Raw genomic sequence first — 22,862 nt, 5'->3', positions numbered from 1 at the left:
TACAGCCACGAGAACGACTTAACTCTTCCTATAAGATAGGAAAGTGGGTCAACATGAAACAGTTATCCCACATTTCTGTCCATATCAGTTCTGTGGATTTCATATTTACTGGCTTGTTCTGTTTAATGGAATTGAACTGTTTTTCGTCATTTGTGCAAACCCATGCATGGTTGAGATTTAGTTTAAATCCCACTTCTTTAAATGGGAGGGTGTTTCTCTACAGGCTCCCCCCTGAACTTGTTGGATAAACAATCACCATGTGATTTATCAATGCAGACCGCCCCCTGTCTCATATAACTATGCAAGCCCCACCCTAGTGGGAGTGTCTTTCGTGAAGCCCAACCCCCAAACAGCCAATTAATAAGCAGACCTAATCACTCTTTTTTTCTATACAGGTTCTGTCCCATGTTGAATTGGTTTGTCCACACTGTCATGTGACGCAACTTTCCTCTAATTAAGTACCGCATTAACAATCAGTGTAAACAACTGGAGATGGAGATCACAATACAGAATTTTGCACACAGAGTATTTTTGGTAACAGCGTCATTGATTTTGGCAGTCCTGATCACTCCAAAATAACGACTGCAAGAGGCTGAACATATCTGTTGTCTCATTGTTTCCATGCCATGAATTGATGGGAACATTATCAAAAGAAAGAAAAAACACTTAAAACACCCATATTTAATATTAAATGCCTGTATTTCTAACTACTAGCTTGTGCAGTCAAGATGCACTGCTTTGCCTTAGGTATGCTCTATGTCTTTATGGATGTCCAGGTTCTGAATGTCCAGTTACAGGCAGACAGATCCCATGCGTCTGCTAAATGTGCACTCCAACTCCCATGATCCTGTTTGAGATTGAGTTGGGGACTCCAACTCCCAGCATTTCTAGCTGCACTGACCAGGATTTTTTCAGAACAGCAAGGTTGCTAGGAGATCTTCAGGCTGAAGTGACAGGGAGCATCACTGCTAAGACATTCTAGCAGCGTTATAGTTTCAGATAACACAACCAGTGTCCCCAACACCAACCACCACCACCTTCTAGCACAAATCCAGTTCCTTCTTATGCTGATCATTGAAAGAACCTGGTGTTCACAGTGGAGAGATGTCAAGAGAAGAAATAAAGGTACACTTGCCATGCCCTCCCCTCCTCATACCTCCTATATTTTCTTGGAGGCATGCTCAATAAGAAACTTCTGGTTTGATTTTGTCCAGTTTCTCTTGAAGTCGGCTGCATACAAACAATGAAAATGCAATAGAGCTGACTACCATCTGCATGCATGCGGCGGGGGGCGGACGGTGGTGGACTGGGGTGAACATGATTGGAAGACTCCATAGACCCAGTGACTAACCCATGACCAACTAACTAGACTCAACCTTCATGATTAATGTCCTTCCCAACCAGTCTCGTCTATTCAAGCAACATATCACATGCACTGTATGGCATCAAAGATAGCTGAGGAGTTATCCTAAAGACCTCCAGCAACTAACCTGCAACAGATCCAGGGAGCAAGTTCTGTGATGGATGCTAATGACAAGGCTGTGCCAGTGCAGAAAGGGCCATGTACAGTGCCTGAACAAAACCAACCAAACTGATTCACCCGGCTTTCTATTTCTACTGCAATGCAAAACAACTCATATATTCAGCTTATACAACCAAGGAGCTTCCAATGGGTAGAGATGGTGGATAAAAAGGGATCTGGCTGCATGTTTTCAATGCTCAACACAGCATACTGTATTCCTTCGAATTTAAGACGCCCTTGAATTTAAAACGCTGTCTAAATTTCCCACCCTCAATTTAAGGAAAAAATAAAACATCAAATAAATATGCATTTGCAAAAATACAACCTTAATTATGCATATGGAGGCAGTTTGCAGCCGTCTGCTATCACACAGAGCATCACAGTTATGTGCTGCGTCTCATTTCCAGTCGTGATTACTCACACCCGTTTTTCTCACAATTTGTGAACTGTGGTATTGCTTGGCATGTCGAAAAATACGGGGGTCTGATCAGCAGTTCTGATCTGTCCAAGCTGGTACTGTTTGTTAGAAACACTGAAATTGTAAAAGCATCTCTTTGAATTCCTCAGGAAGCTAATGACACTTCTTTGAAAACGGCTGCCTGTGTGTCATGGATGATTGGAGATCGGGCAGTAATGTTTTGGTTTGTCTTTTCTTGGCAGTCAGTCACGTTGCTGTTTGTGTACTCAGGTAGTCACATCTTTTGTTGTTGATTTTAATACACGCGACACTGTACTCAAATTTAAGGCGCATGCTATTTTTAAGAAACAAAAAATGGTACAGAAATTCGAAGGAATACAGTAAATGATCAAAATTAATTATTTTAACAGAAATCCCTTCTACCACATGTCCACTATTTGGACTACGTAACACAATCCTGTATGCTAGTTCTCATCCTGCGATTCCATCTCTAAAGATCTCGATTAATACTTCCCTCTATATGTATCTATATCTATGCCGTGGTGATTCTTCCCTCCCAGACTCCCTGATTCCTCCTAACCCTCTCCAGTCGCCCATCTCGTAACCTTCCTCCTGTACATCATGCCTCCCTCCCCTTCCTGTGTAGAGAGATTACTGCAATGCACTCCTCTGAAATAATGAGAATGAGGCTGAGAATGAGACTGCGACTCTGCTTCAGAGTTGGGATTAGATGCCTGGTTGATGGGAAGAGTATTCTGAAATATAACTCCCCTAATGCGGATAAGGGGAGGAGGAGATGATGGCTATGCTATGGGATGTGTCCTTCTCCTCCCCCTTCCCCAGCCCTCCCTACTTTCATTTCCACTCCACCCCAGCCACCGGCTCTGCCTACATGATGCTACACTTCCCCTTGATCTTGTCCGCCCTCTTCTGCTTGCTTGAGCGCTTGCCGTCGATGTTGAGGCTCATGTTCCTCTTCTTCTCCAGATTGAGCAGCTCTTGGAAGAGCTCCTTGACGTTGTAGTTCATCTTGGCCGACGTTTCCATGAAGGCGCACTTCCATGCCTGGGCCTGGGCCTCCCCTTCCTTGGTCTCCACCTCTCGCTGGGTCTCGTCGCACTTGTTGCCCACCAGCATGACGGGGATGCTCTCCACACTGCCCTTGATCTGCAGGACCTGCTGGTAGATGGGCTTGAGCTCTTCCAGGGACTGCCGGCTGGTGATGGAGTAGACCAGGATGAAGGCATGGCCCTTGGAGATGGAGAGCCGCTGCATGGCAGGGAACTGGTGGCTGCCGGTGGTGTCGGTGATCTGCAGGGTGCAGACGCTCTTGTCACAGCTGATCACCTGCCGGTAGGTGTCCTCGATGGTGGGGATGTAGGTGTCCCGGAAGGTTCCCTTGACGAATCGTAGCACCAGCGAGCTCTTGCCCACTCCCCCTGCCCCAAACACCACCACGCGGTAGTCATTACTTTGCTCAGGCATCTTGCAGCTTCTTCTTCTTCTTCTTCTTCTTCTTCTTCTTCTTCTTCTTCTTCTTCTTCTTCTTCTTCAGACCTGCAAGGACAGGAGAGATTAATCTGATTGCAATCTAGTTTGACACTCAGTTTGATGCATAATGCATGGGAAACGGTAAATAAACTTGCCTGACACTTTATGGTTTTTCCAACTGTATGAAATGTTGACTATAGCTAGTACATATATGAAAACATCTGAGCGATATACATTAGAACTTCAAAATACCCAATCATTAACCTCTACCCCACTGGGTTAAACCACAGCTGGATCTTTTCAGGGCTTGGATAGCATCAATAAGCTATCTGGAGTTACCCAGGGACTACCTCTAAAAACAAGCGAGAGATGCAATCCTGTTACGGTGATCTAAAACAATCCATCTGTGGCTTAACACGGTGGAGTATAGGTGGCTCTAACCAACCCCAAACTCCTTCACACTCAGTTTCTTATCAAGTTTAACACCACTTTGCACAAGATTCACCTTGAAAAGCACTTCAAGAGCAACATGAAAACTAATGTTCTATCGAAGGAGATGTTCTGGCCAGCTCTCTGTCATTTTTTGGCGTGATACTGGAATTTCGCTGAGTGTGCTGTTCAGTTTATAATTTACATCTAAGCAAATGGTTTAGAAGCACAAAATAGGGGTCCTTCAGAGCCATGACTTGCCAGAATGTCATGGTTTTCGGAATACTTTAAATCCAGACGGGAGTCATAAATCTCTCAGCCATCTCAATAAAATCAGGAGACCGAGGCAGCAGTACACAACTTAAATTAAGGGGATGCTATATCGATATGATTTAGCATTCGTTTTTCTACAGATATGTTGTGCCTCACTTAGTCTATATCCATTTGGCTGAGGGATAACTGATTCCCCATATGGATGAGAAAAATCCAAGGGGTAAGACGGGGGATATGGAGCGGAGCCATAATTTCAGACACAAACAAAACTAATTAGGCAGCACACATCTGGCTAATTAGGTAAATGACCTGTGCAGAATTGGAAATGATTGTCTTTTTCTCACACAGCTCTACATTGGTCTCTTTGAAATTATTGTTACAATTGGAGTAGTATATTATTTTGACATTACAGAGTCTAGAGTGGATGTATGATTCTCATGGTTACATGAATACATTGTTTTCTTATACTGCGTGTGCATTTTCTGTTTACTGCTGCAAGCACATTAATGCTGTTCTTTGTGTGATTTCTGAACCCTACACCGGTCAGCTTGGGATTGATAACTTTAGCATGCCTGTCCTTTAGAAAGCCCGTCCGGTTGAAAATGGCTTTGTTTAGAACACAGTGCTGATATCTCTCCACAATCCACCAAGCGTGCAGCTGAACAAAGAAAAGAAGGAACAGAACGGGGTCTCAGCATGCTTGTCTGATTGTTGCTGTCATCAGCAAAACAGTCAAACTCTATCAGTGACTCATTCATCTACCGGACTCAGCATCATTCTCTCACACCAGCAGATCCAGGAAACAAGAGTCCTACAGTGAATCACATGCAAAGTCTACATCCAAAAAATCTGCTCGAGGATATTAACTGAACCCTTTCTTATGTCATGTACTTGTTCTTCAATGCTGTTCTCAAAATAATTCATATTTTGTTTGGAATGCTTCTGCATTGTGGTTTGCTTCCCTTTAGGTTATAGTCATAAGCATATGCATGTTAAAATTGCCTGCGATCCACTGGTAAATGAAACCTAATTGTAGGTCCATTACTGTTACAGCTTTAACCCTATCATGCATGGCGACCTCATACGGGGATGGATAAAAAAACTCTCTTCTTGTCTTTATATGGGGACTTATAGAAGACACAAATGCATAATATAAGGATGCTATTTCTCCTATATAAACATTTTCTTTTTTTTTTTTATTTGGAATCGCCAATTATTTTTCAAATTTGCTCCCCAATTTGAAATGCCCAATTCTTATTTTTTCAACCTAGCCCACCGCTGCCACCCCCAGACACACACGTCCTCCAAAATGCGTGCCCTCAGCCATCTGCTTCTTTTCATTCTGCAGGCCCGCCATGCAGCCACCTCAGAGCTACAACGTCGGAGGACCACGCAAGCCCGCTGGCGCCCATGCCAGTCCACAGTGGGTGCTGGTGCGCAGTGAGCCGAGGCCACCCTGGCTGTCCACGGTCGGCAGTGGAATAGCCTGCACTCGAACTGTCGACCTCCAGGTTATAGGGCGCATCCTGCACTCCACACAGAGTGCCTTTACTGGATGCACAACTCTGGAGGCCCCCTAAAACATTTTCAATGAAAAAAGTTGCCACCAGTTCCATCAAAGCATTACACACAAAAAACAATATTCCTCCATCCAAGAGAGCAACCACCAAGAAAAGATGTTAAAACCAAGCCTCACCCAGGACAACTGGAAGCTGTTACTGGAAAATGCTGGCAGATGTTGGTCGACGGCTTACTTTTCCACCTGAGATTGCCAAAGCTAACCTGCAATCAGACATTTTCTTGTGGTCTGGATCAGCACGCCTCGTTCATCTGGTAGAGTTAACAGTGCCATGGGAGGATGCTGTGGATGAAGCGGATGAGAGGAAGAAACTTTGGTATACTCAACTAGCTGCTGAAGCGGAACAGCGAGGATAGAGAGTCCGAGTTTACCCAGTGGAGGTGGGTTGTCGAGGATTTGTGGCACACTCTACAACCTGGTTTTTCAGAGACGTCAGGTTCAGTGGCCAAGAGTTGCGTCGCACAGTCAAGAACTTACAGTACAGTATCTGAAGCAGCACAAAGGAACAGCAACTGGCTGTGGTTGAGACGGAAAGATTTTGGCTGGGTATCTCAAGCACAATAGAAAGAAAGCAATGCTGATGTACAGGTAAGTAAGCTGGGCTGAGCTGAGTGGGGGATGGAGGTGGGTGATGCTGGGACGCCAGAATCACTGTTGAGCCCTCTTGAGGTGTCGTGGGCTAGTTGACAAAACACAGATGATGGAAAGTGCCCACTTGAAGACCCCAGAGATGTACCCTACTTAGCTCAATCCAGATGGTTGACATGCTGATGCGCTGGGGAGACCGCTCTGTGGTTTATCACCGGAGCCAGCATTGCAGCCGTTGTGTGTGCTGATGCGCTGGGGAGGCAAAATAAGCTGATCCCTGGAGCCAGCATTACACTTCGGCAATCAACACCAGGCAGAAGGATAGCTACACATCAGATAGAAAGAAACGCAAATGGATGGAGATGCAGATGGATCACATTAGTTTACTGTAAAGCTACGTCTAATTGGTGCTTATCTTGGCGAGAGCCGGTTCAAATCAGCACGAAGTTTTAACTACTCTGATGTAATGGAAATCATTATTCTGTGTCCAAAACTACTTTTTTTCAGCTGTTTAAAAAAAAAAAAAAATTCATGAAAGGGTTCAAATAACAAGTCAACAACACAAAGTAATAAACCAAGGCGTTTCTGAGTGGACTGTGAAGAGACAGAGCGCCTCAATGAAAGGAGGGCCTAACTGGGCTCTTAGTTGCTAAAAGGACTTTTATTAAAAGGCAGTTAGGGACACGCTGCCCTGCACAGATGAATGATGATGCTTTCTTTTTGAATTGGCAGCCCTGGAGAGATTACCCTTCCAGCTAAAGACAAACATAGACACCTTTATCGACAAACAGAGCTGGTGTCTGCAGCTGTGATGCCAGTAAGTCAGTCAGTAAATAAAATTGTTGTTTTAGGCATTTGTCTGTGCCTGCTCTTGTTGAAGTGAATACTGCATCACCTTTCAGCCATAACACATCTATTCAATCACTACAGCTCCAGAGCCTCCATCCAGAACTCATAGAAAACTATATGAAAGACCACCACTGTTTCCTGGAGTCAACTGCATCATCAGTGTGTTCTAGGTGAGCCAGGAAAGGTAGTGATGTTCACAGAAACAGCAGGGAGCTGAAAATGTGAGATTGACAAATCAGTCACTGAGAATAAGGGCCTATCTTGGCTCGCTTGCAGTACAGTGGTGCTGTTGACCCCAGGAAACACAAGGCAAGAAAAGTTGTCAATAGAAGGTTTTTGTAAAATCTTGTGATGATAAAGTTCAAAGGCTGAACAGACATGGAGACTGAACTTCTCCCCCAGCCCAGGGCACGCCTGTGGGGCAGTGAGGGTTTGCACACTGGAGTATCCAAGCCTGCACCCATTCCTGATGGTGCTGAAAGAACACGCTCACAGGGGAGGGGTCAGTTTTTCACCCCCATTTCCTAGCAGGAGTTCAGGTAATAATTCAACTCCAGAACAAGTAAACACCTTATAGACCAGCCACGTCAAATCAGTGCCGTCTTGAACGCCCCTGCCATACAGTGCCTTCATCCTACTGACAGTGTTATGGCAGGCAGGTTTTTACCAATATATTCTGTGAGTGGCACATCACACCTAGCTGCAGATTCCAGGAATAATATGAAAAATCACACGCACTATTTAGCATACTAAGAGGACTCGAAGAGTTCTGCTGCCCTGCTCACTATGCTAGTGGAATGCTCCACTTTTCTCTGGGATTTCTCTGGTTGCCTTGGAAACAGCACTGCAGGGAAAGTCTGACTGGTAGAGACGTGTGTTTGTGATAGAGAGAGAGGGGGTGGGGGGGGGAGAGCAGCACATTGAAATTCTAGGGCCCATTGAGATGGGTTCTGTTGCTGACAAGCTGACAGCCTCCCTCTCTCCTTTGCTCCCTGATTCGGTGTTACCGTGACGACCTCTCCACCTGTCCAACACGTCTCTGTGCTCCCACTCTCCACTCTGCTTTTCAGTTATCATACTCTATTAAAATCACTCCCCTGAGAAAAGAATGGCATGGCAGCCAAAGCTTTAACATCCATTTTCTTACTACTTACAGGCTTTATTGCCAGTATTACTGTGCTGAGATTAATGCAAGATGTGCAAATATTTCCTGCTATGCTATGCATCCTGGTTCCGTTGCTGCAGATCACATGGTCTGAATGTAGCTTGACCATTGGAGTAAACTGCAGCCCATGAAGTGATTAGGTACCAGGAAGCAGTAAGCAACTTTTTTTTCTCAAACTAAAGTACAAAAGACAAGTAAACAGAAGAAAAGGAGGCCATGTGATAATATTGCTAGTGTTAATAAGTGGAAACTTTTTTTTTTTTTTTAAAGAGATGTGTTTCCCAAATCATCAACAACTTAAAATTCATGAGACTCGTTAGTTATTCTTGTCGTGCCTATGTAAAGTTCTTCCCTAAAGGAGTGTGTGTGGTTGATGTGTATGTCGCAGCCAGGGCATTATTTATTTAGCAGCAATTTAGCAGCAATTATGCAGAAACAGACTGACGAATTTTATAACATGGTCTGACAATCAAACGTAGACAGCCGAGGAACGTGGGTAAATGTGACAGTGCAAGTGTGTGTGTTTGAAAGGCAGGCATTGCAGTAGAGTAAGCCTGCTCCCTTTCATCTATCTTTGGTGCGGCATCCACGTGTACAACATGTTACTTCACTTTTAGCGATCAGACACACACACACACACACACACACACACACACACACAGACACAGACACGCACACAGTGTTGTACTTCATTCATTACAGTTGCTGTGAGTTTCTTTTTCATTTGCCTCTCACTCATAAGTCCAAGACCAACCTAATTATCTCCATCAGATTTTTTACTTCTTACTTTTGAAGGGAAAGTCTAAGCAATCACTTATATGCAAACATTCATCATAGTCTGTTTAGAACAGACACAACAACTGTGCAATGTATCTGAATAAACAAGAATTACAAATAAGTAGCTGAGAGGGTATACTGGTCTCTGGTGAGACTGTCAGCAAGGCAGCTATGCAAACCAGAGCCAGACAGATTCTCCCCCAGAGCTTTGGTTGCCTCGGCTGCTATAGAAATAATCCACCCCTGAGTGCTCCGGGGAGTCCTGTGAGACAGCTTAGACCCCTTTGCAAGAACAGAATAAAAGTGGATTCAGAAAACAGCTCCTCTTTCCATCATGTTTCATTGAATAGTTAGGGGCTGATTGGACTAGTCTCTATCTCTTCAGGATAAGCCACAGCTGGATGTTTCTGTTTATTTTAGAGCACTAGGGAATTACCTTGCATTGCATCACCACCTGTGCTATCCCGGGTATCAATAAAGTGGTGATGCAATCCAGGGGGATCCCCACCCACTGGAACATGCTTTAAATCCAGCCACGGCTCATCAGTGTCTAGGCTGATCAGATCCATCCCTTATTGATGAACAACTGGGGGTAAAACAGCAGTGGGGTTAATATAGAGATACTTATCAATCGATATTAATTGCAGCGCTGCTGCAGTTTTTTCTCCTTGAAGCATAGTTATACTGAGTGGTCGTATTCAGAATGCTGCAGTGTTCAGGGCAGCCTGCGCATGCAGACGGTGGCATTTGGAGTTTTACAGTGCAGAGCAGCTCAGCAGCCAAAAGCCTCCACTTTCACTAACCTTACACACGCACACAGAGGGCTGTGCAACACAGACACAAATGTAACTTACCACCCTATCCCAGACACACACACTAAAATGATTAGACAAAGGGCCATGCTTGTAAAAGGGATGCTGAAAATAAAGAACCACTGGGTCTAGGATCTTTAGGGATTGGGATTATCTAAGTGCGGATGGGGGAAGGTGACAGATGCAGAGGACTGCGACACAAAACACAATTGGACATATCAGTGAAAGTACTTGATAAGTGCTACTGGACTGAAGAAAGGAGTTTGAAGTTCCTGCTTTCAGCGATTGCAAGGGGAGTTAGCAGGTTCTTGGTCAGACTGGACAGCATACACACTGCTGCACACTGCACTGATCTCTACAGCTGATATTGTACTGAATGAAAGTTATAGGCGGAAATGTGGAAACACATGCAGATCTTTAGGGTAGTGTCAAGGGTATCAAATCAGATTCTTACACCAGGGAGCTCAGATTCAACAGGTTAGAAACCAGGTCTGCAGGTGGAGACACAGTTTCAATTCACTTGAGGGGAAAGTCACCCTGGATGCCTAGTATAGGGGCTGCAGCTGCTGCTATACAGTTTTATATGCTTGCTAGGACGAGTCTGTCTGTAGTGAAGAAGTCATTTTGCCAGGGTCGCTGCATTGCCTCTCACAGAGCCCCGGGGTGAATCTGCACAGAGAGCTCAGGATTTCCAGGCAGATTGCATAATCGCTGATCCCAGACTGGTCTCACTGTTGCACCCACCCTTCCAAAAAAAATACTATCTGAGTACCATTGCAAAACCAGAAGAGTGCACAATATAAACACACACCAAGGGGTTGTACTGCAACATCAAGAGGAATATGATTGTAGGATATGGCAAAGCAAGACTCAATCAAAAAGTGCAGCTTCCTGACCTGAGGTGTTTTCTTGTTCTATCGTGCGATCAAACCCCCAGACACACGCCTGCATGAATAAAACGGCTCATGAATTTGAATTGGTTTACAGCTCCTCTGGAAAGTTACATTGAATGTTGCCATAATACAGCAAATAGCACAGTATTTCTGAACTGAATCCACCCCTTGCAGTTCACTGTCCATCGACCTCGATGTGAGAGGCTTCACATTGACTTGTCAATGCACCAGGCCGGCCAGCCCCTGACAGAACCACTCTGACTGAAAGAGATCTGCTCAGGAAAGGGAATCGTGCCCCAGCAGCTCTTTAATCACTGTCAGATGAAATGAAGTAGCAATCGACAAGGGCGGGTGTCATTGGGTTTAAGGAGAGAGGAGGCATCGCCTTGGCATTGTCATCATGACGACCAAGAAGAGGGAAAAAGTACCATCCTTATTGCAGCCATAACTCTAAACACAATCATTCTACAAAAAAAAAAAAGGAAAATCTTCGACAGATGTTTTCATGTCTTCACGACCTCCGTAAAGACTTCTTTAGGAGCTGCAGATTGACTTGGCCTCCCCTGCCTGCTGTCCAGATGTTAAGGCAGCTGGGCCTGCCGGATTCTACTCTGCTCTGTTTGTTTTTTTACTTTTCCTCTGTCTATTTACATGACATTATTTATTTATCTCAGAAATCTCTTTGGCATGAGCCAGCTCATTAGAGGACTGTCTAGGGAGACAGACACCAAGGAGCCCGCTCCAGTGTCCACACTGCACTCATCCCCAGTCCTGCCTTCAATTAAAATGATCTCACGCACAGCTAGGGGTCTGATCCCACAGCAGCATTGTTTTAAAGGGAAGATGGGTTCCAATGCAAGTGCAAATGGAAAGAAATACAATTATTGTAAGCAAGAAGCTACTCCGATTTCCATTTTATGAAGGAATTGGCTGTTTCTTAATTGCCCTGTGTATGAGCACAATCTAATCATATTGAAGTTGCCTATCTGTGGGAGTGATTCCCAAACCCTGTCTATGTTCTGAATGCAAGCCCGTTTGGAGCTGGAGTCGGCTTGGGGCTTCAATCAGATTGAAGTGCACACAGGTTCAGGAGCCCTGATCCCTGCAAACCCAGCTCAGTTAGTTTGACTTAGTGATAGTATTACCTTTACGTGGCTTGTCCTGCGTTTCAAACTATTTCGTTTCTTGCCTGTTCAATATCTTATTTTGTGCAATAAATACAATTATGTATTACTGTTTCTGATTATTACTGACAAGGCTTACTAAGTCTTTTTTCAGCTACAGAGGCTGTTCTGAAGAGCGGTGGTTTAAGAAATGAACCAGAGGCTGTAATATCTACACAGCAGTAGCGAACTATAGACAACCCACAAAAAAATTGACTAAGAATGCTATGAAGATCAGACAAATTATCAAATTTAATTATATATATATATATATATATATATATATATATATATATATATATATATATATATATATATATATATATATATATATTATATATCACAATTACACAGTTGTCTTTAATGTGTCAACAAGTTTACTGTGTAAATAGAGTCACGCACATTGAGTCAGATGCATATTTTTTACATTAGAGATTTATGGACTCCCGACGGTGACTCCACCACAACACCCCGACAGTAGCCTTATTATTCAGAATTGAACATCGCTTAAGTACATATTCATGCACATTCAATAATAGAAGCTGGCAGCAATTACTAAAGGATCTCATTCTTCCATTGCGCCCCCCATATACTGGATCCCGCGTGTGGATCATTCAGATAACAAACAGTAAGGCATTACTTGCAATGAGTGTGTGTGTGCTATCTGGTAAAACCCAATAGTAACAATATATCGTTTCAACTTTTTTTTATTTTTTACAGCGCCGTTATTTACTTCGTGCCACACACACACACACACACACACACACACACACACACACACACACACACACACACAATTAGATATATATATAATATATATATATATATATATATATATATATATATATCAGATATATATATACCAACATGTCTGCGATTTATGCTTATGCTTCTATGTCCTTAGGTGTATTAATACAGTAGGATGGACAGAGCTGTGCTATCTATAGATTAAAAACGAAGACAGTACATGCCGTATATAAATATGACTCCACAATGTAGTACCAGTAAATGCATGTATTTACCGGAAGGCAAGTGTGAGTGCATATGTGTAGGATTTTGAAATGCAGGCAGCAGACTATACTGTGTATTTGTACAGCATGGGGATGTGTGCCAATGTTGTGTGTGTGTTGCAGAATATAATTGTTTCTCCGACGCCGTTGTATCGTGTGGCTTCCTGCTATAAATCCAGAATTGTGATGCAGTGGTTCCGTTTTCAAGTGATCAAAACGTGTTCCGCTTAGCGGTCATGCCGTACACAGCGAATCTTGCTCACTGTAGTGTAGTGCCTGTCTATCAGACCATCACCAGCTCTTTCTTCCCTCCCGAGACGAGATCTCAAACCTGGCTGTGCGGGCACGAGGCAGTGTTTGCTGCTAATTACACGGATCTGATCCGCGGTTAACTCGACACTTGCTCCTAATTACTGACATTAACGCCGCGCGCGCTGCCAGCTCAGCACCACGCGCTAAATCAAAACCTCTGTAATTGCTTTTCTTGGAAAAAAAAAAAATAATAAATCTGCTGAGCGCAGCAATACTGCACGATTCACACGAAGCGCAGAGCTCGCAATCTTTAGTATCTATCTATCTATCTATCTAGATAGATAGATATATACACAGAGAGAGAGAGGTGTGTGTGTGTGTGTGTGTCTCAATATCTACATCTACATGTTAAAATACTCTGTATTTATTCCCTGCTACATGTAACTAATAGGTAGCTACTGTACATAAATAAATACTGTTTTATGTTATTATGATGTGTTTAAACTGTTTGTTCAGTGGCACATACTTAGGTACCACTCCGTTAAAATAATACTGATAATAATACAAGTAGGAGTCCATGCTTTCTAAAAACTACAAAGTGCAGCCGACCTCCCCAAATCAGCGCTGTTAGCAGCGAGCACAGAGGAAGAACCTCTACAGCTGTGATTAACAGGCATTGTATTAAAGCAGATGTAATAAAATATGATTAAATATCTACGACAGCCGTTTCGTTAGCCCCACGCTGCCTACCTTTGCTTCTAGTCACCGGCTCTAACAACACCACACACCGTTGTTCTCACGGTCTGTGTGCTTTTCAAGGCTAGCGCTATACCGTTTTGTTATGGCATTGCTGTCTAATGTCAGTACTGAAATGTCCGTTGCATTGCTCCACAGAGAGAGAGAGAGAGAGAGAGAGACGCATTGTACATCCACACAGAGAGAGACGCATGCCAGTGATGACAAATCTTTGCAGTAGGGTAACATATCAATGCATACAATAGGATCACAGTTCGTACGCCTATAGCTTTCGCTGTTATTATTGCAAATTAATCAGAAATAAATACAAAAAAATAAAATAACCACCTTACTTTTCAATTTCTGTCTCCCCTCGTGTCCTTGTCCTTCTTGTTTACTAAATTTAAAAAATGAATACACCACCCCTAGTTCATGGTATATCGTCTTCACGTATTACCGTATAGTCCTATAGCGGGCGAGCTTGATTGCTCTCTCTCTCTCTCTCTCTCTCTCTCTCTCTCTCTCTCTCTCTCTCACCCTCCCTCGGAGGGACTCCAATCCTCCGTTTCTCTCTCTCTCTCTTTTTCTCTCTCTTTCTCTCTCTCTCTTCTCTCTCTCTCTTCTCTCCTCTCTCTTCTCTTCTCTCCTCTCTCTCTCCTCTCTCTCCAGTCTAGATATATGACTTCCTCCGTTTTTCTCTCTCTTCTCTCTCTCTCTCTCTCTCTCTCTCTCTCTCTCTCTCTCTCTCTCTCTCACCCTCCCTCCCTGAGTTAAACCCTCAGATGATACACTTTTCTCTCACTTCTCTCTCTCTCTCTCTCTCTCTCTCTCTCTCTCTCTCTCTCTCTCTCTCACCCTCCCTCCCTGAGTTAAACCCTCAGATGATACTGAAGGAGGCGCACTTTTCTTCTCTCTCTCTCTCTCTTTCTCGATTCCTGACGCAGACGATTATGGCCCACCAAACACACACGCCCAGCGTTGTCCCCTCAGCACACCACGCCGCTCCATTAATTCCTGGTGTCCTTAGCGCTGTGTGCGTATTTGAGAAAATGTCCCCACAAAGATAGTAGCCACGGCGCCTCTAACAAGCGAGTAGAAAACATCTAAGTTGGTTCATACTTCCGACTCCGACATTATTTCTGGTCGAAGTCGCGGGACCCTGTTTGGGTCACATCGTCCACACTCTTGGGACGTTCGTCCCAACTTTCTCATAAAAACGTGCTTATAGAGATGGCTTCAGGACATTTCAAAGTCAAGAAACGGCAAAATACGGGAACAAATGTGTCCCGAGAGTTATCGAGGAGAATTGACGAAGGGAGAATTGACGAAGGGAAAGTTGACGAAGGGAGAATTGACGAAGGGAAAGTTGACGAAGGGAAAGTTGACGAAGGGAGAGTTGACAGTTCTGCCTGATCTTCAGCGGCAATGCAGTGCTGGTAGCGCAATGGTAGACTGCAACAGTGGAATGAGCAGCACAGTTGTCTGACTATATAACACAGTCTTTGTTATGTAATTTGTTAATTTTGGTTTGTTAATTAATCTGAAAGTCTTTAATATTTAAGGCCGATTGCTAATGAGCCCTTGTGGGGAATAAAAAAACGATTTATTGTATTCACCGATCATGCAAATAACCCAGCAGCTAGCTGTTCCGCAGTAACTGCCCTTCCTGAAACAGTAGTACGGTTACAATCTACTCTTGTTCATTTATCATTTGCGCTCGACTACAGGCAAGACTTAGTAATACAGGTCAAGAAGCGGTGTAGCCCCCCCTCTAGTGGTCATGTCAAACAATGCAAGACTGCTCTCCATTCCCAGATAAGACCAATACTGTGAAGTAATTTAATTGTCAGGTGCATTGAAACTGTCTAACACAGACGAGGTGCTGGTGACGGTAAGCAGTCACACACTGGGATGTTCAAGATGAAGACGACACAGTGAAATAACGTTAGGTTATTACCATAACCCTGGTTCCCTGAAAAAGAATGACAACCATTACCGAATGGGAAAGAGCTCTCTCTGACCGTCAATCACTGAACATATATTAAAAAGCTGCCCTATCAGCGCCCCGCTGTGAGGTGGGAAGTCCCTCCCACCTGCTGTTGAAGAGAGTCGTCCTCACAGTAGCATATCACCATTTTATTTCACTATATTTACGACCTCGAAGGGTAATGGTTGTCATTCTCTTTCAGGGAACCAGGCTTACGGTAATAACCTAACGTTCCCTTTTAATGGAATGACAACCTTTACCGAATGGGAAGCTGTGCCAAAGCTGCCGTGGCTCGAGATTACTGACAGTACAGCCTCATGGCGATAGCCTCAGAGCCCACATGCTGCCTGCAACACCCTAGAGCTCAAAGAGGGTCTCGCTCGGTTTGCAACATCAAGACGGTAAAAATGTGCAAATGTCTGACTACCTGTCCATGTGCAGCATTGCATAACTCAACTAAGGAGGCGCCAAGAAGGAAAGCCCACGAAGTTGCCTGGCCCCTGGTAGAATGGGCTGTAATGTCCCCCGGTAACGGGCAGTCCGATTGTTCATACGCCAAGCGTATTGCATCTGTCACCCAGTGCGCTAGACGTTGCTTCGATAGGGCCTGACCTCTAGAGCGGGACCCGTAGCAGACAAACAGCTGGTTGGACTGTCTCCAGGATGCCGTCCTATCCAGATAACAGCACAGAGCCTGAACTGGGCATAGTGTGTGCTGTCTACGGTCCTCCTCTGACTCGTGCGGGGGATGTCTGAAAGTTTCCAAAACCACTGGTTGGTTAATATGGAATGAGGACACCACCTTTGCGAAAAGGATGGATTTGTTCTTAATACTACCCGCCAAGCTATTTCCCATAAAAGCCATGCATGTGTCATCAATGGACAGCGCATGAAGCTCACTTACTTGTCTGGCAGACATAATGGCCATTATAAACGCCACCTTCAATGAAACAGGGCACAGTTCTGCTAACGCCATTGGCTCGAATGGGGGACCCATAAGGGTCCACAGTACCAGTTCTAGATCCCACTTGGGGACCATACTTTTCATGGGAGGACAAAGCCTCCGAGCCCCTTTAAGAAATTGCATTGCCAGCAAATGTGCCCCAGGGGACACCGAGTCAATTTTGTCATGGCACACTGATATTGCTGCCAGGTATACCTTCAAAGTGGACGCTGATTTTCCTGCGTCAAACACATGTTGTAAGAAGGTTAATATCGTCTCAATAGGGCAGGTCACAGGATCGTGACCTTCAGCAAGGCATCAGTCTTGGAAAACTTTCCATTTATATGAGTACTGGGCTCTAGTGCTCGGCGCCCTAGCAGACTGTAGCGTTTCTACTACTGCATCTGGCAAACCTCATCTGAATAGACGGCTCTGTTCAACGGCCAGACCCAGAGTTGGAGCTGGGCTGGGTTCGGGTGCCATAATAGCCCCTCCGCTTGGCTCAGGAGGTCCTTGCACAGCAGGAGCTGCCACGGCTGATCCGACAACATGTCGGAGAGGAGAGCAAACCAGGGGCGTCTCGGCCATCTGGGGGCAACCAGCAGAACCTGTGCTCTCTCCACCCTGATCCTCTCTAGTGGTAGCGGAGGGAACGCATACAAGAGCCCCTGTGGCCAGGGGTGAGCTAGCGCATCTACTCCCAGGGAGGGCCCCAGTCTCTCTCCATGGAGAACCATAGGGGGCAATGAGTGGACTCGGCTGTGGCAAAGAGGTCGACTCGTGCAGGTCGAAACCTCTCCCAAATCTGTTTCACCACTTGATGATGCAGCCTCCACTGCGAGCTGTCTGCAGCTCTTCTGGACAGGAGGTCTGCTGCCTTGTTGTCCACACCGGGGAGGTGAACTGCCCTGATGGAAGGCAAGTTTCTGTGCGTCCAGGACAGGAGTCTGTGCGCTGCGTAGTGAAGGCCTGGCGAGCGCAGGCCGTCTTGGTGGTTTATGTAGGCCACCACCGTGGTATTGTCCATCCGGACCAGCACGTTTGTGTGCTAATTGCTGCCGAAAATAGAATAGCACCAGGCTCACTGCTTGCAGCTCTTGGGCATTTATGTGTGCTTGCTGCCAATGTCCCTTCCACAAGCCTCTTATTCCTCTCCCATTCCAGACCGCTCCCCAGCCCAGGCAGGAGTCCTGGGTGCAACCTTACCATAGGTCACCGCTGTTGGTCAGTCTGGTTGTGGGGGTGGGTTTGGTGGCAGCCAGGGCCCCTCAGGGGCGGTCTCCCTTGGGCTTGAGAGGGGTGGGTCTTTCTTAGGCCCCAGCCTCGGTCTCCAGCCGGAGAATCAATTACCCCTGGCCTGCGGTGGTCCCTTGCCGCTGGCTCTGCCTCTGCCTGCTTGTCTACTCTGGGATTGAAGGCGGTGTTCAGACTCTTTTACCCCAGCGGGCTGTGAATGCCACTTTGGGCGCTGACGGTGAGCTGGAAGGCGCGAAAATTTGGAGGCGACCTCTCTGGCCTTGTGGGACCTCTCGAGGCTCACATCAATGGTCGCCCCAAATGTCTGCCTCAGTGTAATGGGGGCATCCAGTAACGCCACCTTCTCAGTCTCTACGACCTTGGCTTGCGTCAGCCACAAATGCCCTGATGCCTGGCCTAACTCCCCCATTAGGTCAGTATTTGTCCTTGCTACCGCCTGGAGCTCCCCTATGTCTGCTTCTGTAACTCTTTCCTGCAGCCTCTCTGCTAGCTGGTTTTGGTAGAGCACCAGTATAGCCATGGCATTAGCTGCTCGAACTGACAGCGCTGCCGATGCGTATGCCTTTTTAAGCATCGAATCCGTCATCCTGCAAGGCTTGGACGTACAGGTTGAGTCCTTATCCCCCTTGGTGAAGGTGGAACCTTGCACCAATACTGTGACGGGGATCGTCTGCGCCTGGTGAGGAAGGGGAGCAGTGCCTTGGACCACGGTCCTCATTCTCCCATGGCTTGAGAAGAGAGACTGCTGGGGATAAGGCTGCTCTCCGTCGCTTAGTTCTTCTCGAGATCTTCCTACTGGGAGAGCAGTCCAGCTCACCTGCCAGTGCTTTGGCCGCATGTTCTGGGTCTAGGCATCTGGGGCAGGACCGGTGCTCGTCTTGCCTGGGCAGCTTCGCCGCGCACTGGTCACACTGGTGGAACCCAGCGGAGGACCCAGTGGACTGTACCGACATGGCTTTGCAGGTGAAGCTGCTGCGTTCGGTGCCGATAGTACTGAGGTCGGTGCCGGGCTGTAGATGCTTTAAAGCGATTCATCAGTGCCGAATCAGTCAGTGCCGGGATCGGTGTTAAGGAGATCGGCGTTAAGGAGAGCGCCGTCGGTGCCGAGTCAATCAGTGCCGAGGTCAGTGCCGGGCTATAGACGACTCAGGAGTCTCCTTACAGCACCCAACACTCCACACATGCTATATCAAAGGCCTTGTGTAGTGAAAAAGAGTAATGGCCGTTTGCCAATCTCGCAAGAGGGGTCGAAACCAGCTCTAGTCAGTAAACTGATGGGAGAATCAGGCAAGAGCACTCTTAATAACGCTCGAAAGCGTGATTTTACCGTGGATGTAAAGAAATTTCTGGGTATAAACCAACAAATCCAACAAATTCAGTTCAAGAAAGCACAAAGCAATCTGTAACCTGTCTCAGTGAAGTGAGAGAGGAAATGGCGATATGTTACTGTGAGGACATCCCTCTTCAACAGGAGGTGGGAGGGACTTCCCCCTCACAGCAGGGCCCTGATAGGGCAGCTTTTTTTATATATGCTCAGTAATGGTCAGAGAGGGCTCTTTCTCATTCGGTAATGGTTGTCATTCAATTGAAAGGGAACTTCAGGTTCACGCTGAGATAAGCAACTCAGACTGAGGGTGTAGATTTTTATTTTTTTTTTAGTGCATGACCATCACTTAAAAATCGTACTTTTTAAGGCAATTGGATGCAATTTGCATAGCATGTTACCAGTCATGTTAGACCATAATAATGTGTGCTACATATGGCAGATGTGTCTTTTTTTTTTTTTTTTGCGCTGGGTTGTCTATCCACTGTATGTAACAAAAGGGAATTCAATAGAAAGCAGTGCTACTGTAGATTCCAGCCGTCAGTAACTGGGTGACATACAGGATCACTGGCTGAAGACTTCATGTACTGTCCTCAGTGGGTAGCCTCTATAGTACTGGATCAACACACACAAATTAACTACATGAAACAAAACAAGTGAAAAGACCAACTTAACAGTTTTTTTTTTTTATTAGTTATTTCCGACATTTTCAAAAATATTGTAACATAACAGCAAAGTATTTGGCTATTGCTTTTTTTTTCTTCCCCTTTGTACAGAGCCCAGGTCTCATCATTTCTAATTCAGTCATCAATCAAAGCACCTTGCCCTGCATCAGGCGTTGCTCAGATTAATGACAATATGCATTAGTTACCATGGATTTAAAAAGACCAGATGCAGCGAGATGTTTTCAGTAAGAAGCCAGCTTTCACATCCATGGGTCTGGGAGGGTGTGGTTATCCAAAATGTGGCAAATGTTGCCCAAAGACAAACAGAAACATTTCACAAACAACCCTTGTATAGGCTGGACTGGTTTAAAACAACAGTCCACTGTTTTTCTTGGTGTCCAGCAGTTATTGCTCAGGGTGCACACCAGTGTCTCACTGTGTTAAATGCTCCCGTGATCTCCGACAGCAGTAAGAATTGCAACTGTAGCTGCTGTTAGTTACGAATATGAATGAAAACAAATCAATTTAAAACAAAACACGTTATGAACAAAGTATCACTTAACACAACATTAAAAAATAACAAAAAATACTATGAAACAGTAACTGGCACCACACTGGCAAATAAATATCAGGACAATAAAAAAATAAATAATTTACAGGTAGACTATAGTCACAATAATATAAATGGGGTGGATCCAGGAAAGCATTTGTAGTGAATCTGTCTGGACTGCAGTCAGGCTGAGACGCCACTAAACACTGCCCTTTCACTCACAGACACACACGACATGCTGAACTGTGGGAACAGTGCAGAATAACAAGCTCTTATAAAAAAAATAAACTGGCAATGGTGTGTAGTTATTTAATAGATTCTTATACTATCAACAACTTAGCGAAGCATAAACCATAACTGTCAGTCTAGTGCAGGGAGTCTAGTAGAAAGCTGCCTGTCGTTTGCTGGTTTAAATTATGGAACTGAACACCACATTACTGGAAGAATCCCTATACACTACCAGTGATGCAGGATTCCACAATGTCACATTATTTTCTTTATCACAAAAGAAACAAAACAGCAGCTGCTGTATGAAAACCTTCACCATAATTACAACTGGACAATGCACAGCACACACAGAAACAGGGCTGGAGTCCATTCCAATTCCATCCCCTTTTAATCAATTCAATTGGAATTGATAAAAAGGAACTGACCCCCAACCCTGCACAGAACTATATAAACAGGCTCAAGAACCAAATCCAGTGGAGAAATACCTTGAATACAGCAGATATGAAACTAACATCTGGCATTCTTGAACCCAACGTTTCATTTCTCCAGCGTTTGTCACTTTCAAAAGTAAGCAAGTTGACTGACAATTTTTATTATTGTAACAAAATAATCAGACATAGTTCTGCATATAAAATCTTTGCACATTGGCCATAAACATTTCAGACTCACTTACTGTCCCTTTACACACAAGAAACTGTTACTTGCAACTTTGAATGCAAACCATTTGACAGCCATCAGCTAGTATTTTCAGTTTTATGTGTGTGCTGTATATTGTTTAGTAAGCCTTGAGTTAATTGCTTGATGGAGGCAGCCATGTGGCAATGTCTTCAAATAGATAAATACAGAACATGCATGTATTAAATACAGATGATGCATTAAAACAGATGTGTAACAATTTATTTTTTTTTTTGTTCCTGGGTAGTAAGTGTTATTTCCTAATTGCTTATGCCTCAAAAGTATAGCAAATGGCTATTATTCCCCACAAACTTTGCTTTTGTGACCAGGACAGTGATATTTTGAAATTTACCTATTTTCCAGAACATTCCAGATAGATTCAGTGCTGAGTAAACTTGGAGTAACTTCTAGAGCTTTCCAGTAATATAAATAGTAGTATAAATACAGGGGCCTTAAGCCCACCAGTTCAGTTTGGTTCCAGCTGCCTAAGTGGATACATATCTGCATTTTTCTGAGATGGCATCAAGAGGCTGCAATGGTGGCATTCCTGATGGGTCTCCAAGGCGGTTTTACCAAGTTTCCCTGCTATCTTTGCCTTTGGGACAGTAGGGACACCAAGGCGCACTACCACAGGCAGGACTGGCCACAGCGGACCGAGTTCTCTGTGGGGAGGAACAACGTCAAGTGGGAGCCACTGGTGGACCCCCGGAAGGTGCTGATGCCACCACTGCACATCAAATTGGGCCTTATGAAATAATTTGTCAGAGCTCTAGATAAGGAGTCGGCAGCCTTCAAGTACCTTCAAGACTTCTTCCCTAAGCTGTCTGAGGCAAAGGTCAAAGCCGGTGTCTTTGTCGGACCACAGATAAAGAAGATCCTGGAGTGCAATGAATTCCCCAAGAAGCTCACTAGTAAGGAGAAAGCGGCTTGGAACAGCTTCGTCGCAGTGGTTCGGGGCTTCCTGGGCAATCACAAGGCCGAAAACTATGTGGAGCTGGTTGAGACTCTGGTGAAGAACTACGGCACAATGGGCTGTAGGCTGTCCCTCAAAGTCCATATCCTTGATGCTCATCTTGATAAATTCAAGGAGAACATGGAAGCGTACTTGGAGGAGCAAGGCGAGCGCTTCCACCAGGATATACTGGACTTTGAATGCCGCTACCAAGGACAGTATAACGAGAACATGATGGGAGACTACATTCGGGGGCTGATTCGTGAAAGTGATTTACAGTATAATCGTAAATCTCGAAAAACTACTCACTTCTAAATCTTTTGTA

At 44.9% G+C, this 22,862-nt stretch overlaps 1 protein-coding gene across 1 annotated transcript; it reads right to left on the bottom strand.

Annotated features, from left to right (window-relative positions):
- Nucleotides 1–2,279: 2,279 nt before the first annotated feature.
- LOC121300969 (GTP-binding protein Di-Ras1) lies at nt 2,280–14,483 on the bottom strand. The gene is made up of 2 exons (XM_041230009.1): nt 14,310–14,483; nt 2,280–3,497 (listed from the first exon to the last, which is right to left on the bottom strand). The coding sequence occupies exon 2, from the start codon at nt 3,423–3,425 to the stop codon at nt 2,829–2,831; it is 597 nt and encodes a 198-aa protein (XP_041085943.1). The 5' UTR covers nt 3,426–3,497; nt 14,310–14,483; the 3' UTR covers nt 2,280–2,828.
- Nucleotides 14,484–22,862: the final 8,379 nt, after the last annotated feature.

Source organism: Polyodon spathula, chromosome 26 (genome assembly GCF_017654505.1).
Source record: "Polyodon spathula isolate WHYD16114869_AA chromosome 26, ASM1765450v1, whole genome shotgun sequence".
Taxonomy (NCBI): Eukaryota; Metazoa; Chordata; class Actinopteri; order Acipenseriformes; family Polyodontidae; genus Polyodon; species Polyodon spathula.
The sequence above is the reverse complement of the archived record's forward strand: the minus strand, read 5'-3'. Positions and strand labels throughout refer to the sequence as shown.

What these genes read in the sequence shown, in the direction of transcription:
- LOC121300969 (XM_041230009.1), bottom strand. Translation starts at nt 3,425, where the DNA reads ATGCCTGAGCAAAGTAATGACTACCGCGTGGTGGTGTTTGGGGCAGGG.